At 43.9% G+C, this 18,265-nt stretch overlaps 1 protein-coding gene across 1 annotated transcript; it reads right to left on the reverse strand.

Moving 5' to 3' along the window:
- Window positions 1–15,647: 15,647 nt before the first annotated feature.
- Window positions 15,648–18,265, reverse strand: GPR12 (G protein-coupled receptor 12). Its single transcript, XM_079974063.1, has 2 exons — window positions 18,162–18,265; window positions 15,648–17,284 (listed from the first exon to the last, which is right to left on the reverse strand). The coding sequence occupies exon 2, from the start codon at window positions 17,267–17,269 to the stop codon at window positions 16,265–16,267; it is 1,005 nt and encodes a 334-aa protein (XP_079830189.1). The 5' UTR covers window positions 17,270–17,284; window positions 18,162–18,265; the 3' UTR covers window positions 15,648–16,264.

The following is an 18,265-nucleotide window of genomic DNA, read 5'->3' on the forward strand; positions in this document are numbered from 1 at the left end:
TGTTCCCTATGGGGAAAAGATCGAAATTGCAATTTTCTTGCACAGCCTTCCCAGCTTTGTACTCTCCTAGCCCAGATTCATGTCTTTGTTCTCATTCAAGCCTACAGTTTATTGGCTATTAATGCTGATCTGTGAAGCAAAAGGACAAAATCACCCTGTCTTTGTTCTCAGAGCTGCCTTTCATTTCTGAGTGAAAATAACTTATTTACGCTTGGCGTATTGGAGGAACAAAAATAGTTCACTATCCTGTTTTCTGGCTGCTGAAACAGAATGCTAGTTTGGGTGCCACTTAGCCTGATAAATTAGGGCTGTTCCTAAATCTTAGGCTCTAAACATGAGTTCAGAATTCTGGATTCAATCTGGTGAGACTGGCATGATAAAAATTTCTTCCCAAATGTCACCCTTTAAAAATCCTGTTTCCCTGGTTGCTGCTTCTCCCCAAATTAATTTAAAAATAATGATCCATAATACATATAGAACAGAAAGTAAATGTGAAACAAGAATCATTATTCCTGAATTATTCACATGGGTGACCACCCAGTCAGTGATTGTTAACTGAAGGTTGCCCCTACTTCTGATGTAAAGACATCATATGTATGTAAAGACATACAAATTATCATAATCCGAACCAATCCAATTCACCGATAAGACGATGTAACTGAGCACAACTGAGAGTAAAGGTGAATGCTAGCTGCTTAAATGAGTAAATTAACATTACAAGGAGTGCTGGGGGGGGGGCAATTTAAAAAGGAGGTGAGTTTTTGTGCTGTTCACTTAAAAACTGAACAGCCAGGCAAACACAATCAAGGATGGTGCAAAACGGCTGGGGAGAATGTCAAGAATCCAATAGAAGCCTAAATGATGGACACATTTAGACCAGAGGTTCCCCATCCCTGATATTATATAAAGTTCATCATGCATGGGAGTCAGTTTCTCTTTCTCTCATCAAAGCATCAAAGGACACTAGGAACATGCATTATACTGAATTAGACCATTGGCCCATCTTGCTCAGTACTGCCTGTATCAACTGGCAGCAGCTTCTAGGGTTTTTGGCAGCCATACCTGAAGATGCTGGGGGTTGAACCCAGGGACCTTTTGATGTGCAAATTATGTGCTCTTCTACTGAGCCATAAGCTATTGCTGGTGGTCATGACAACTGTTCAACCCCATTGCACATTCTGCCAACCTCCAGAAATATCCTTTATGGAACTAAATTGGGTTCCTTTGATCTGCAAAACAATTGGGCAGCTGGATGCGGGGATGCTGAGTTTCATCTAGTTTTGGCCCACTGTAGCCTGTTGCACCACCGTGGAGCAAATACACAAAGGTAGACCTGATCCCGTGTGCAAGTTGCTCTTTCTATAAATGGCTTTGTACACTATGGCCCCTTATAGAGTACCCTTCTGCTGGAGTCATAATGTGCAGAATGATGCTTCTTTTCATGTTCGTTTGCCTCTAGCTGTGCAGCTGCAGTCATACATTCTATCAGGGACATCTTTCCCTCTGTGAAAACACTTCCAATAGTAGCAAAGCCCCACCTCCACTTTAGCTGTCTTTTTATAGCAGTTTGCTTTGATGCAGGGGCGGAGGTGGTGATATTGCTGCTGAAATAAAACACTTCCATCATAGTAAGTGCCATCCCACAAGGCCCTGTCGCAACATGAAACACAGTTAAAACTGAGTCGGCCACCCACGGTATTCCTTCCCATTTTACACTGATTCACAGCTGGAAGAATGGAACTGATGATGTGCCTTTAGAAGGATGAGCTTGTTATGGAACAGAATTTATCGGATGATACTAAACGTGGAAGGCTTCATACAATGGGATGACGTACAAGGACTTTTGAAAGAACTTTTTAAAAAGCTCATTTGCAATAAAACATCACAGGAAGTGGAAGGGCCATAGCTCAGTAGTAGAGCCTCTGCCTTGCAAGCAGAAGGGCCTGGAGAGCTGCTGCCAGTCAGTGTAGACAATATTGAGATAGGACTCAGTATAGTGTAGCTTCCTATGTTCCTAAGCAGTGCAATAGTGAGGGTAAGAAAGGTAGAGGTGCTCTTAATCAAAATCTGCAAGCCCCTTTGTATCTCTCCTCCTCCTCCTCCTCCTCCACCACCTCCTCCTCCTGTTCTGTATTGCCTTTTTCAAACAGCAGACACAGCTAGCAGTAAGGCAGGCCAGCCCCCTCTGTAATTCAAGCACTAGTAGGTTTTGTTTTGTTCCTTTCTGCTGACTCCCAGGTCCTAGCCCAGCACTCTAACCACTACACTACATACGCCATCAACCTTATGTCATGGATAAGGCTGGATGCAGAGGAATAGTGGGATTCACCAGCTGGGGAACCCCCAGGGGAAGAAGGCTCAGAGCCAGGGGATTGGTGGTGGGACGACAATGAGCGGTCAGAGGGAGAAGAGAGGGAAGACTGGGAGGAGGATGTGTCGGAAGCTGAAGAAGCAACAGGGTTTAGTGAGCAGGAAGAGGCTCCAGCAGAGAGCACTGCAGACTCAGAAGCAGGAGAGGAGGAGGGCCAGGAGAGAGATGTTGAAGAAGCCAGGGGATCTCCCTGCTGTGACCAGCTCCCCTCCCCCAGGTTTTCCAGAATATGCAGAGAAATGAAGAGGGTGGAACAATAAGAGGCAAGACAACAACACCTTAGGTTTTTGGGGAAGAAACCAGGGGAGGAGCCTTAGAGAATGGTAGGAAGGTCAGGACATTCAGTCCTGGCAATTGCCTCATTGGGGCAAGACCTACTGGGAAGAGTTGCTGTGACCACTAGGATTGAGCTGCTTTGTTTCTTTGAATAAAGAGTTAACTTCACAGACATTTGGTGCTCTACTGTTTTATTGCAGGCCTACGCCTGTCTCCAGCTCTTGACACTTTATAGCCCAGCACCCTCCATAGAAACAAAACAGCTAGGCATTCCCAGTGATGGTTCAGCAATTACAGTTTTGATCATGCTATGCTTGACCATCTGTACCTGGGTAGATGTTGAGAGAGTGAACTTGCAACAGGGAAGAAATGGAGGAAAGATGCCAACGATGCATCTCAAAGCTGTGGGGCAGAACAGTCGGCTGGGAAACACTGCAATCATTCAAAACATACTCAACTTTTGTGTGTGCTACTCATTCCCATCTTGCAACAGTCTGCGCAGCATCATGGCATTCCACAAAGGAATGCAGCTGTCATGGTTGCAAACAGAGCATTCCTAACAGAATAATGTGGCTGAAGGATGGTGTGTTGAAAACATCTGTTCTAAGAGGCATGGGGAATTTGTGGCCCTCCAGAAGTTGCTGGACCTCAACTCCTGCCAGACCCAGCCAACATGGCAAATGGTTAGGAAGGGTGGGAGTTGTAGTCTAACACCATCTGGACTCCCCCATCTCTGTAGTAGAAGATGTTGAGATTTCCATTCCACCTTAAGGAGCAGACGTGTGGAACTGTTGCGTGTCACATGTCTGTTTACATTCCAGCACAGCTTGCTGGGAACGTCCATTGTGTATAGCTTTTGCTTTTCCTGTTCTGAGAAGACGAGAGAGACTACATGTTTCTTTGTCCTGATTTATGATTAATAAATCTGTAGTTGTATGCTTCTACAAGCCTCACGCCTATTCTGTGTGTGCAGTTCACTCTGCTGATAGTGTGCCTTGGCTTTGAAGCCCGGTCACTGATTTACTTCAGGGTAGAGGCCGATGGTCTTCACAGCTGGATGGCTGGAAGGAAACAGCCCAGCTGGGGCTAGCCAGCTGGCCTGCCGGCCCTCTGCATGTCAACAGAAGACTGGTAACATCAAGGGAGTGGCTAGGTGACTTGCACTGGGTGTGTACCATCTTTGACTTGGCCTTTGGGTACTATTTTACTTCAGAGGACATCAGCGGGTACCCACCTGATTTATGCTACTCTAAATTGTGACTCCTAGGAGAACAGGAAGAAGCTCCTTTTTGTCTGACTGCATTTGCTGGACGAACGTGCGCCTACTATCTCAGTGTCAGCTACAGGTTTTTTTGGGGGGGGGGGGTTGAGCAAGGCACTCACAATAAGCTTCCTTCCTAGTGACTCCACCTCCTCACTGCCTTTACTACTGCCATCTGCTGCTGCTCCTCTGCTGCCCAGAAGAATATTGACAGAACATAACTCCCTGCGATATATGGATCAACAAGACATTTTAAAAAAGAAAGGGGTCTTGCTCGTTCCTTGCAGAAGGAACACCATATGAAGAAACAAGATGCAGTGCTGTGATTCTCAAGACGATTACTGCTTAGCAAAGTATCAACAGTAAGGGATCTATCTAAAGATATATATTTGCAGCTTCTGCTGACACATCGCCTCTGAATCTGACTCGCTGAATGTCAGCTACGGTGACTCACATGGGATACAAACAGCAGAGCTTTGCACACGGAGAATAAGAAAGCAAGAGGGTACAAGTCATCTCTTGTTTGAACATCTACCTTCCCCATCCCTTTCCCCCTTCTTTAACACCCAGCCAAAGGAAGATTCCAATGAGACAAGTATCAGATAACGTTCATTCTATATTGACAAGGAATCTGTATTTCTGTGTGGCAGCACTACTTATTGGAACTCCCTGCCTATTGATATTAAGCAGGCGTTTTCACTGTAGTGCTTTCATCACCTGATAAAACCCCTTTTCTTTCAGCAAGCCACCTAATCAGGCAGGCCTGTTTTAACATGTAATTTTATTATGAGCCTGTGTCTGATGCTCTCAGAGTTATGTTGCGACTTGTAGGAAGGAGTTAGTGCATATGAATACACATCCATTGATAAGGAAGGGAATTGTGAATTGGATTGGCAGTTACCGCCCCTCTCCCTAACTCACGCCCTGGACAAAGTTGCAAGGTCACAACTCTTACTTTGTAGGGGATGGCTGAATGATCTCTCATGTATTTGTGTCCTTTTGATTGCACGTTTATCCCAATTTGTGCTCATTATGCCATTGGGGCAGTTATACACAATTGTGTTTTCACTACCATTTGAACTGCAAACAATGCAGGACAGTTGTGCTACTTTCACTTGCAATGGACGCATGCCATGGAGTTTCCTGCTAAAATCCTGTAACTTTTCATACTACAAACCTGGGGTGTTTCGTTGTTGTTGTCGTCCCACTTTTGTTGTGTTTTACCACAAGAATGCTCCTCCAAATGGTAATCATATGGTAACATGAGGGAAGCATCGAAGAACAATTAAGAATGTGGAATGATGTGTGGATTGTCTACCACTAATGCACTCTTTTTGTGTCAATGACAAGTTGCAATATGCACCGCAACCACCACCATGCCAAGCCTAGAGCAGCCCATCACTGTAAAATGAAAAAGTTAATAAAACTAAGGCTGAGATTCAATGTAGCATCAGCAGGGACTCTGCTTGCGCAACAAGGCTCCTCCTTCCTCTGTTTCCCCTGCACTCCCAAATTTACTCTGAAGGATTAGGATTTTTCCTTAGAAGACACTCTGGAGTAGATGTGTGGGCACAGAGGGCTGGAGGGCAAGGAAGCCCCATTATGCAAGCAGACTGTCACAAATGGATCTCACCCTATGCTTTTATAAAGGGGCTAGGTCAGGATAAGTGTACCTACTGGGTTTTGTAACCATACACTGACTTGCAGAATTTCCTAAACAAAGGGGCTTTTAATGTTTGCCACCCTGAATCCCAACACGGGAAAAGGTGCAGTATGAATAAATGATGATGATGATGATGTTATTAGATAATCACATCCTATTGTTAAGTTACAGCCTTTCAGCCAAGAGAATTACACAAAGACAGCTTCCCACTTCCATCCTATCCTGACCTAATTTTTTAGACTCTCCAATTATTTCTTTTATGAAAAATACAGCCTTGCCCTTATTATAACTAAAACATAATAAAGAAGCACCTTTTATGAACTACTGAAATCCTTTACAAGAGGTTCACTGTGCAACCCTATGTGCTTGCTCAGAAGTAAATTATACTCTCTAAGGACATAGCTTCCTCAATTTATAAAGTTCTAATAACACTAGAATATGGTAATCTATTGTACACAAAAATGCCATGGGAAATGGACCTCGATGTGCAAATACCAAATGGAAAATAGATGGCTTTGTAGTCTGGGAGATGGTTGAAATAGGTTTCTGCAAAAATAAGGGAAGCCTCATTAAAACTTCTGCATAGGTGGCATTATACACTAGTGAAGCTATCCCAAATATGTGCAGAAGTCAATCCCAGTTGTCAGAGGGGATGCACAGTCAAAGGTCCATATGTGGTGGTGCTGTGACATCACCAAACCCTTCTGGAGTACTGTCTTCAAAGAAATAAGCTTGATATACAACAAAACAATTGAAATGTCCCCCTGCACTAGCACTACTTGGGCTTAGGATTCCGTCTGCTCATGATTATCCTAAAGATGACCTCTTAGCCTTTCTATTGACTGCTGTCCATATGGAGATAGCCAGATGTTGGAAAACTGGTGCTGGGCTGAACATTGATCCTTGGTATAACAGAGCATGGTCAATAGCTTTGGCTGAAAAACTAACATGCCAGGTGAGAGTGGCAAAGGGCAAACACAATCCATATTCCTTTTATAACATATGGCAAATGTTTATTGAATGCAGGAAGGAATCCAACCAGCGCTTATGTGATGTGATCTCTTCAAATGAAACTTAAACACATCACATGTGTTTTATCGGGATAAGTTATTTGTTGCTTACTGTTGTAACGGTTGTTTTCTCAAAATTTATCTTCTGTACCATGAAAATAAATAAAAACAATATTAAAAAATAATAAAAAAGAAGTAAATTCTATTCAGTAGAATGAATAGTTCCACAGCACTGAGAAGTTAACTTGTCCTCCCAATTATGTGAAAACCAGTTTTCTGTTGCAAAATGAGGAATGATATAGGCTGCTAGACTGCCAATCCAACCCTAAGCACATTTGCTTAGGTACATTTGGTCTCACTTCCAAATACGTGTACATAAGCTTGCATTTCACCTTGTTTTGCAAAACACCTTAAGACAAATTCCTCACTGTGCTTTGTTTATATAATCCAATATGAATTTTATTATGAAAACACAAACATCTTATATAAACCTCCTGTAAGAAGCAGCACAGTGACAGTTCTAAAATGCATGTAGTCATTTTAAGGGGAAGCGTCTAGTTACATATTAATGCTATTCATACCTTTTTCTGTGAAAACCATAAAAATAACTTCCTACCTCAGAAAAACATAATTTGAGACTAAAATGAAAATTTCGCTGCAGCCCTGTGCAATGAAAGAGATGTGTACAGTAAATAAAAAGCATCAGAGTGCAATCCTGTTCACGTCTATTCAATGGAACTTGCTCCCAGTTAGCTTTGTAGAGGAATGCAGCTGCATAATTGTTTTCCCTGGGGTGCTACAAGCAATCTTGATAATACCACCCACACTCTCATTTCAACTCAATCCTTCTTGTCCAAATACTAATCTTTGTGCTGCTGATCTATACACATATCTGCACCACCTCTTCTAAGAATGATGGGCTGCTTGCAATTCTGTCTGCTGCTGAACTCAGGCACACACCAGAGATTATGCCGTGTGAGAAGTGAGGTGGCAACCTTGACAGGATTCCATTAAATCAAGATTGCGCAGGGGCAGAAACGCCTCCCCCCCCAAACCCCCCCACCAGTATTAGTAGAAGAGATTAGTTCATAGTGAACTAACAGACTGTTGCAATTTTTTTAAAAAATCAGCTGAGTTGTCAACCCCAAAGAGCAGCCAGTTTCCAGACACAGAGGAAGAAACAGCTGAATCAGAAGGGACAGTGGTACCAGCTGAGCAGAAGTTGAACCCAGACCCAGGACACAACACCAAGCCTGGTTAGGAGCCTCTCAGCCTTGGTCTTCTGAAGTCCAAGACCCCTGGGATCCCCAACAACAGCACACCCTGAGAAACTGACCCCTTTTACACCAGGGGCCTCACATTATCAAGTGGCTCCTGATCGACACAGACCATGCTCATGGCAGGAGATGGCCAAAAACAACTGAATGCTAAACTCCAGGCTGGAAAACTACCCTGGTCTGACTCTCCACTCTTCAGGAAGTGGGCAGAACCTGGGAGGTTTGGCCAAGAGGAATTCTTGCCAGCGCAAGATGACATCTAGGAGCTGTCCAAGGTGCTGATTATCTGTCGTGCTCCCTAGACTCCTGCTCATATCAGGACAGAGAGCACAGTACAGTACAGTACAGAAGTGAGAATGGTCAGGGAGCACTGCAATATTTTAGACAACACAAGTTAAAGGATGCAGCATTGATTTAACAAGCACTTTTCTTTGAAGACACCAGGAAGTGGGGTGCAAATCAAGGAAATGGATGCAAGGACCCAGCTCCTGAGGGCAGTGGCAGATTGCATGAAAATGACCTGAAGCACAATAGCCTAAGAATTGTGATGGCCAGGAGTCAAAGACCTGAATATGTGGGGGCTTCCTGCATCTATTATGGGAAAAGAATAATGAGGACAGTGCCTTGTTTATTTGTTTAAAGTATCGTTGCCTTTTCCTTTGTAAAAAAATCATTTAAAAATCTCAACATAGTTTAATAAAAAATGGGAGGGGGGAGAGAAATTGAGATTGAAAAGCAATTCAATACTGCTGAGAAGGCATGTCTGTGGATGTGACCTTGACCGGTTTTCATGTCATCAGCTGCTTTTAATAATCAGAATTCACCTGGGCTGTTTATAGCACATCACACGCTTGGCTGTGTTGACTGCCTCTTGACTGTGTCGCTCTCTTGGTTGCTAGTATTTTATTTATTCATTTGATTTCTTACCTGCCCTGCACTGGAAGTCCCCAGCGCTGGTTGGAGCAATATATTATAAAATGATAAAAAAAAAAGGATCAAACCGTTACAACTGCAAAACAAGTAAAATAGTTCTAGACAGATCAGAACAGAAGAAATTCAACACAAGGGGTGAATCCCACAAAATTAAATGCTTCAACAATCACAGACCAGTTAACGACAAAATTGCTCTTTATTGTAAACTCTTATTGTGAACCCTCTATGAAGGGTGGAATGCAAATAAACAACTTTAAATATGTAATAACACTTAAATGTATACGAGCTGTTTCATTCAGGATTTGTTTTCATGCCCTGAATTCCCACAACCCCTACAAGTGGGCAGAAACACTGCCTGCTTGGGCTGCCTGAGGTGTCGTTTTGGTCCTCCATTACTGCTCTAATGTTACTGTTCATAACATACCTTCATTTTTTTCACACCTTTGTAGGTCAGAGTACTTGGTATTCAAGGGCTGATCAGACCCATTTTTCTTTCTTTCAAATGTTTCAGACAATTGGTCCATCCAGCTCATTATTGTCAACACTGACTACCAGCAGCCATCCCTGGATTCAGATAGAGGACATTCCTTGGAGATACCAAAGATAGAACCTTCTGCACAGACAGCAGATGCTCTACCACTGAGCTATGATCTTTCCCCAAGGCTGAGGCCGTGACACCTCTTTGTACAATATGAATGCTTCAACATGTATTTTCAATATGCATTTAACGCAAATGCTGAGAGACTGGTCTGTTACTTGCATTCATTCTGCTTTGTGTGCCCCCAGTACATGATGTATGTTGCGTGATGACATAGGACAGGGCCAGGGCCAGATTTACCATATTTTTCGTCCCATAGGGCGCTCCGTCCCATAGGACGCACCTAGGTTTTTTTTTTTGGGGGGGGAAATAAAGGAAATTTTCCCCCCCTTTATTTCCCCCCAAAACCAGGTCGGGGAACAGCGGTATGGTGGCGCTCCGCCTCCCCGCTGTCCCCCGAGCTTGTGGGGCTGGCCGATGTCTGCCCGAAGCGCGGGGCGCTCTGCTTCAGCGTGCCGGGCGGCAGGCTGCTATCCGCAGCCTAGGGAGCCCTGCGGGAACTCCTACATACACCAACTCCAGAACCTACATACACCAACAGTGTTTTGTTTTGTATAGGCTCCTATGATGTAAGTAATGGGCCCACCTGCTAGCCTGCTCCCTAAAATATCACTGGTTTGCTCTTTTCTATATATATGGTGCCTACATTCTGCATGGACTGGTTGCATGGCAACATGTAGCATGCAGCTGAAGACTGCAATGCAGCACAGTTGAGTGTAGGTCAAGCTGTTGTACCTGTTATCTAATATTAAAAAATGCTTGTAGACTGATGATCAGGCAGCATAGACAAAGGGTATGAGTCTTATGCCTACTGATTGGTTCCATGTAATACATAATTTATTTATTTTGATCCCATTTGTGGCTTTAGATACCTATTAGGTCCATAAATTACCATATAGCATATATTTAACACGAAAAAGTGACAATTTGTTGTTGACAAAGGACAGCTGGACATATAAAGGACCCCATCACCTTCAGTAGCTTAGGGCGTCATCAAACCTAAATCTGGCCCTGAACAGGGCTTTCTCTATGGTGGCCCCAAAGTTACAGAACTCCCTCCCTAGAGATGCTTGCTTTCCTCCTTTCTCATTGGCTTTTAGTAAAGGTATCTAGATGGTCAAGGTTCCTCTCTTCCAGAGGGCTTTTGGACTGCCCCAATTTCCTCCCACCACCTCACCCTGTAGTTCTGCTGCATTGTCTAGTTTTTATTGAGTATTTGAAAGAAGTGGTAAGCTTTTAGAAACGATTCCATGTTGCTTTTTGATATGTTTTATTAGCTGCCTCGGAGACTTTTAATCAGAAAGCAAGCTATAAATATTTCAAGAAATCAATCCCTCTTGTAAACCTGACGGCGTTTCTTTCGCTTGCGGAATGCTTTTTAACATTTTCATGGTAAGCCACCTTGCGAGGGCTCTCCTCTCTGCAGGGCAGAGATATGTTCTGTCAACCTTATGTCAACCGGCTGTGCCAATAGTCAAGCACACTGGCAGCTATTTGCTGGCCACTTCTCTAAAACACGAGGGGGGCTAGAAAGCAGCCCGAAGGAAACAGCAACAGAAAAGAGGGTCAAGTGAAAAGAATCTTGCATATATAAATACAGTACTTTAAAAATCAAGATGTGACTCATGCTTTTGAACATCTGGGGATACACAGTGCTGCAAAGGCTCTTAGTCACTCTCAACAGGCTGAAAGACTCAGCTGGTAAGAAAAAGGAGTTTCTCCTTTCTTAACCTGCTGAGACTTTGTATTTAAAATGAGTGCTGTACACACAGTGCAGAGTAAAGGATGCACAGCTCACATAGTGCTAGCTCATGATCCTTGGGCTCACATTTCTTCCCCCAAAGACTCTCATACGTATCTTTTAATGCAAAAATTCAATGTGAGTAAGCCCCTCTCATGGCATTGCTCCATCTCCTTTTCACAGCAAGCACATTTCTGATTTGCATTTAGAGATCTATGTGCAGTGGACAGTGGTGCTGGATGTACTCATGTGTCTAACTTACACCCAGGAGCTGTTTACAACCCACACAGGCACTAGAACTGGCCTACAGAAACAAACCCTAGTGCACAGGTCTACAGAATCTCTTCTCCTCGGATTAAAATAATCTTCTTTAGTGTTACATTCAAACAGAGTCATGTTTTGAAAGAAAGGGATAGTAAAAGAAAAGAACCAATTATTATCCAATTTATAGAAGCTTTCCTCTCTGGTCAGCTGAGAGAGATTCTTACTTGTCCTAGGCAAGGAGGCAGCTACACAAGTTTGCACACTGAACACATCAGACTCCTGGGCATGTTAGAGAAAGACAGAGAGAACAAGAAGTGGTTTTGGCAACATTTGAACAAGATTCTTTCTTTGTTTTACTAGGGCAATACAATCAAAATAAATTGACTTTTTCATTTTAGCAAACAAGCCTAACACGTAGTTGTCATACATTGTATACACTTTGTATAAAAATCAAGAGCATTCATTCTAGAACACATTAGGAGATGCTTCCTTATTAATAGTGGGAACCTGGAAACCATCAGAATTGCCTTAATATACAAATGTAGACAAAGAAACGCGTTATAGTATTTTGAGATGTAGATTGTTGCTCAGATCTACCCATCTGATGAGTCTGGAAGAAACAGCGGTGTTCAATACACCAGTCTTGATAAGTCCTTGTAGTTTTACAAATTAAAACTTTAAACAAGAGAGTTTACATTTGGCATAAAAACTAAGTTATTGCAATTGAAACCCCTACGGCCTCAGACAAAACGAGACCTATGCACACACATGAAATTCTGTTCTGTGTTTAGCTTACAAATTGTTAAAAACCACAGAAATGTGCCACAAAAGCCACAGTCGTCAAAATAGCCACATGATAAGACAGGGAGCATGGACCGATTCAAACACGTTTCACTGAGGAGGTACAGCTTGGACAAAGTGTTTGTACCATCTCAACTTTCCACTGAGTTGTTCTGTTGACAGTTCTCCCTGCGAAAACAGCGCCACAAGTGAGAAAGTTTAGCACCCCAGACAGGAGGCTAGGCTAGAAAGCTCCCCACCCGAAAAACAAGGCAATAGTTCCTACCGCACAAGAAGTTTGTGCTACAACAAACCCATAAGATTGAATCAGCCCTTTGATTAGTAAGATACAGTGTCAGCAATATGGAATATTCTTCCATCAATATATATCATACAGTGCTTTTTTAAAATATAACTTTCAATATTTCTTTTTTCACAAAGGAAAGGTAATGGATTTATACAGAGAGACGTCACTGAAACAATAAGGTATATCGCTTTGACATTCAGAAGATGTGTAAACTCCTGTCAATGCATAGCACCCACACTCTTGGGGAGATATTCTGGGTCCAAGGTCAGAGGTTTTTGTTCCCCGTTATATTGCACCCCACCCCTGCAAGCAGTTCCATTCCCTTCTTCTCTCCCCAACCATTCCTGGGTTTTGAGTCAGCTCTTCTCCTCGCTCAGAATGCTTGCCTGCTTTTCCCTGACAGAGGTTTGGTGCTTCGAATTGCTCTGCAGCAGGCAGACATTCATCAGGAGCCGCTTTGTCTGGCAGACGGATGCAATAATGGGGGAGCTGGATTTTGTCGAATTTCTGTGTGCCGCTGTTAAAGAACAGGCAGCCAACATCAGATGTTCTGAATTCCAGTTGCCATCAGCCACCATCAACATGACCAGTGGTCAAGGAGGATGGGAATTGGAGGTCACAACATCCAGAGGGAACCACATTGGCTGCCCCTTTATTAAAGGCACAGAGTCTCAATTAGAATAAAAGAGAAAAGAGGCTCTCATTTGAGTTCCGCAGAGCTGCTCAGATATTCCCCTTCCTAGCCAGAAAACCCAGATTTGCTCCCCTCTGATGGCTTGGGAAATAGGGCAGTGATGTCTATGGCTGGGCCTCTCATGGATTCATACCCTAAGAATCTCCCCTCCTTGGCTCAGAAAGCAATACAAATGCCTACATTTCATTAAAATAGGCCAAGCTGCCAGTAAAGCAGTAGTGGGCAACCTGTGGCCCTCCAGAAGCTATTGGACTACAGCTCCCATCATCGCTAACCATTGGTCATGCTGGTTGGGGTTGACAGATGTTGAAGCCCACCATCTGGAAGATCACAGGCAGAAAACCACTGCATTCTTAAGTCCACGTGAGAATACTGCTTAATTTTTTAAAAACTTTTTTATAGATTTTTTTTATAATCCAAAACTTACAATACCCTTTCTGGCATGAGCACCCCCCTCATAAACATTTCCAAGTGCAGAAAACAACAACACGTTGTCTTCCACTACAGCCCATCGCTTAACTATTCATTACAATAACCTCCATCTTTCACACTAGAGCTAATATCCTGAAATGAAATGGAATTATATGAATACAGTATTGTGCTTCAAAATTGGGGGGGGAGTCACTAGAATTTTTTTTTTTTTTTAAATGTTTCGTGTGCATTTCATTATTCGGAATGACAATCTGAGCTCATGCACTCAAACATGAAAATGTCAGATTTCAGAACTGGAGGCCAGAGCAGAACAAAGTGTGTCTCATGTAAAACACATACAAATGTCAGTGACAAATCTTACCAAGCTGTCCTGGGTTGAGATTAATGCTGAATTTAAAGCATGTTGTTTCATTGAATTGTTCTTGCAGCCTTGAAGATGAATATATTTTTTAAAAAAATTACCAGCCCCAATATTTTTTTCACCAGCCTATCCGCCTGCCATCGTGTATTTTAAGCGTCACAGTAGTGGGTTTGGCAATCTATGTGATCAGAAGAAACCATTTCTCACCAAATGTGAGTGGGCAAGTGGCTAACTGCAAGGCTGGCTGAAAAAAATTGATCTGTTGTAAAAACAGAGTATTCTGTGCTTTATTGCTTTATAACAGTCTTAGTTATTGCAAATCAGCTGTCTAGGGTGCAGAATCATAAACACAAGCACTAATGGAGCTACTGAAGATTCCTGTTGGATTTGCAACCTGGTTAACATTAATGGAAACGTGAGTTAATGTTTCTTGCCCACTCTTCAGTTCACACATAAGGTAAGCCAAACTATGGGTTGGCACAACTGCAAAGGTTCTTGAGAGACTCTCTGCACTCCTCCCCTTGTTCTCGTCCTGCTGCACTGCTTTGAGCTAAGCTATTCTTTGGCTTGGTGTGTTATCCACACATGGGATCATGGTTTGCTCTCACAAGACAAACCACAAGCTGTAACACCCCCCCCAAAAGAAATATTAGTTAAAACCAGTGCTTTTCTCCCCAGGGGGTACTCAAGGGTACACAGTACCGGCACCTCTGTTGTTGTTAAAAAGTGTGGCACTTACTGCAACAACTTCATGGTGAGTACTGGCACCTATTTTTATAGGGGGGAAAAGCACTGGTTAAAAATAATGGTTTGCCTGAAGCAGGACAAACCTCAACTCCAGGGTTCAGATGACATGCTAAGTCAAACCATGGCTTAGCTCTTGGCAATGCAGGAGGAGGAGGACCAGAAGAGGAGCGCAACAGCTACCATCTCTTCTCTGGGAACCTGCATACTTACACTAACCCATGGTTTAGCTTACTCTTATATGTGAACTAGGTTGAAGACCAAAAGGGACGGGGTTTTTCTTAATACTAAAAAAAAAAAAGCATAACTGGTCTCAGTTGCGTAAACAACTGGGGAAAAGACTAATTTTTTGCTAATTTAGAGATTTATGGGAAACGGTGTAACTTCTGAGGTCACATTTTAGGCAAACTTCTCTGCATGGCTTCCCTTGATAGAACAGGAACCAAACACGCGCATCTGATGTGGATATACATTGGCATGAAACTGTGTGGTGGTGAAATCTCAGCACCACTGCAGGCCACTGTGTACACCCCAGTCTGGTATCTCAAGCCACTAGTTCCTGTTGCGGATGACTATCTCTTGACCACAGCCCACCTCATTTGCTTGTGTCCTAAAATGCAAGTCTGTGGATCTGTGTCTCTTAAATACATCAGAAACAAGAGAGAGAGAGACAAATTCACAACCCATTTACTCTGGATTAGTCTTATTAAGACGTGGGTGGTGCTGTGAGTTAAACCACAGAGCCTAGGGCTTGCCGATCAGAAGGTCGGCGGTTCAAATCCCCGCGACGGGGTGAGCTCCTGTTGCTTGGTCCCAGCTCCTGCCAATCTAGCAGTTCGAAAGCATGCCAAAGTGCAAGTAGATAAATAGGTACCGCTCTGGCGGGAAGGTAAACGGCGTTTCCATGTGCTGCTCTGGTTCTCCAGAAGCAGCTTAGTCATGCTGGCCACATGACCCGGAAGCTGTACGCCGGCTCCCTCGGCCAGTAAAGCAAGATGAGCGCCGCAACCCCAGAGTCGTCCATGACTTGACCTAACAGTCAGGGGTCCCTTTACCTTTACCTAGTCTTATTAAAGTTAATGAACTTGTTTCCCAAGTAAGTTGGGTTGTGGACTTGCTTGCTCCTGAAGAGGAACTCAGTGTGTACCTCATCCTACATTTTGGTGCAAGTGGGTTCTTGCAAGTGGCGCCCATGGGCAACTTTCTCTCATAGGGAGAAATCAGATCTACATCTAACATCCCCTCTCAACTGATACGGTGAAGCCTGGGAGTAATAGTTGGATCTAAGGGAATTAGTTCCCCATCCCCAACAAGAGCAGAATATAAGCAACACTCAAAAGTTGGCAAAGAGGTGATTTCGCTTTTAGGCATGATCCTGAAACTGCACAACATGGTTTATTTGGGTCAGCAGGGTTTTCCTTTCCTTTCCTCCCTTTCTTTAAAAAAGGTCAATACTCCCTGTGGCTCGAGTGTGAATCTGTTATGTACAATGCAATGAAAGCAGCAAAGCCATGTAACACAACGCTAAATGAACGTCCATCCTCTCTCTTAATCAAACATCGCTCGGAGATCTTGCCCGTGCCGAAAGGTTGGAAGGAATGCAGCCGCAGCAAATGAGCCAAAGTGCCTTTTGGATTTCTTGGTTTCGGAAAGCATATATTACAGGGTTGATGATGGAATTGTACGTGGCCGGGAGGAGAGTCGCGTAGGTGTATATTGAAGGATAGGTGTAGTCGGCTATTAAAGAATAGAGTGTGAAAGGCATCCAGCAAGCGGCAAAGGTCCCCAGGATAATGGCTAAGGTGGACACTCCTTTTCGGGTCGTCACATAGTGGGAAGTGGCCAGGAAGTGGTGCTGCAAGGCGATCTGATGGGCATGGCGCATCACGATTTTGCAGATCTGAATGTACAGCTGGAGCATGAGAGCAAACATGAGCAAGAAAGAGACAGAAAGGATGGCCGCGTTATTTTTAGTGAGTGGCCGGATTACACTGCAGGTGGACTCGTCTTTCAGGCAGTTCCAGCCCATTACAGGTAGCAGCCCGATACAAATGGAAGCTCCCCAGAGCAGAACCAGCATGATATAGGTGAAAGTGACAGTCCTCTCCGAATTGTAAGTCAAAGCATAATAGAGGGAGAGGTAACGGTCAACCGTGATAGCCAGCAAGCTGCAGACAGAGGCAGAGAAAGAGGCAACGATCAGTCCAACCGTGACCAGCTTGGTAGATTCCGACTGGAGAAGGTAGGCAAAGATAAAATTGAAGATCAATCCGATCCCTGCCAAGAGATCAGCCAAGGCCAGGCTTCCTATCAGGAGGAACATAGGGGCACGGAGACTAGGATTATGGAAGATAATAAGGACCACCACGGCATTTTCACAGGAGATAAGGGTTCCTGAAGTACACAAGACAATATCCCAGGGGTTTACTATGAACTCTGGCTCTGGGTCACCGACAGGAATCAGGGAGGTGACTGCAGCCGTGACATTCTCTGCCGGACTGGCTTCTAAGTGATCCGGAGGCAGCCACGTTAAATTAACCGTTGGGTCTTCGTTCATATTTAAACCCGTCCTCTTCAACGAAAAGACAATTTTTTCATTTTATTGCTCAGAGAAACAGCACTTTTAAAGGAGCATGCAAAATTATTATTATTTTTTTAAAAAATAGCCCCCCTCCCTCCCCCACCTGCCGTAAAACAGCCTAAATGTACCGGGCAGGCACCCATTACATAAACATGACTGTACAAAATGTGGGTGGTGAGAGGAAACACAATGGATTTGAAACAGGATTTCAAAGGAAAATGAAAGGAAGGCAAACGAGATCAGAGCAACACTTGCCCCCCCCCGCCTGCTCCTTCATATCAAAATAATTAAGGACAATTGCATGTATCGGAGCTATAGGGTCCTGCCCTCGATAATAAAATGCGATAGGACGGCTAGAACTGTTGGAGATAAGGATTTTAAAAGCACACGCACGTAGACGACACCCAAGTTTTATTTAAAGACCGAAAAGCAGCATGGTGCTCGAAGCATAAAAACCCACATCCACCATTTCGGAGCAATTAGTTAATCTGTAACCTTGCAAACAGGCATGAGAGCTTTTTATCAGCGAGCCCTGAAATATAATCGATTTAACAGAAGAAAAGAAGTCTCGCAAGTCCCAATACAGTGGGGCGGGCAGCCTATCAGCACCCAGGGCTTAAATAGATCTTGGAGGCACTGATGCTGCAAAACCTTGGCAGCGGGGGAAACCGGAGTGAGGGGGGGGGCAGGTAAACATAAAAGGGGGGAAAGGAAAATGTCATGCAGGGTGACGGGGGCGGCTATCGGCATAACCTCCCCACCCGGGCAGACGCATGGAGGAGATGGATGGCACACAGACACACAGATAGATAGATATGATCACAACACAGTCAGGAGAGCGAGACGAGCCCTCTTGCACGGTGGTCACCTTGGCTTCTCCTCTGGAAGAAGAGGAGGAGGAGGAGGAGGATCCCCGCTTCCTTTCTATGCAGCTAGACTTGCCGCCGCCGCCGCCGCCGCTTCGTGCATGCT

Source organism: Podarcis cretensis, assembly GCF_951804945.1.
Source record: "Podarcis cretensis genome assembly, chromosome: 4".
Classification (NCBI taxonomy): Eukaryota; Metazoa; Chordata; class Lepidosauria; order Squamata; family Lacertidae; genus Podarcis; species Podarcis cretensis.

Excerpts from the sequence above, each read along its gene's own strand:
- GPR12 (XM_079974063.1), bottom strand. The coding sequence starts at position 17,269 with ATGAACGAAGACCCAACGGTTAATTTAACGTGGCTGCCTCCGGATCAC.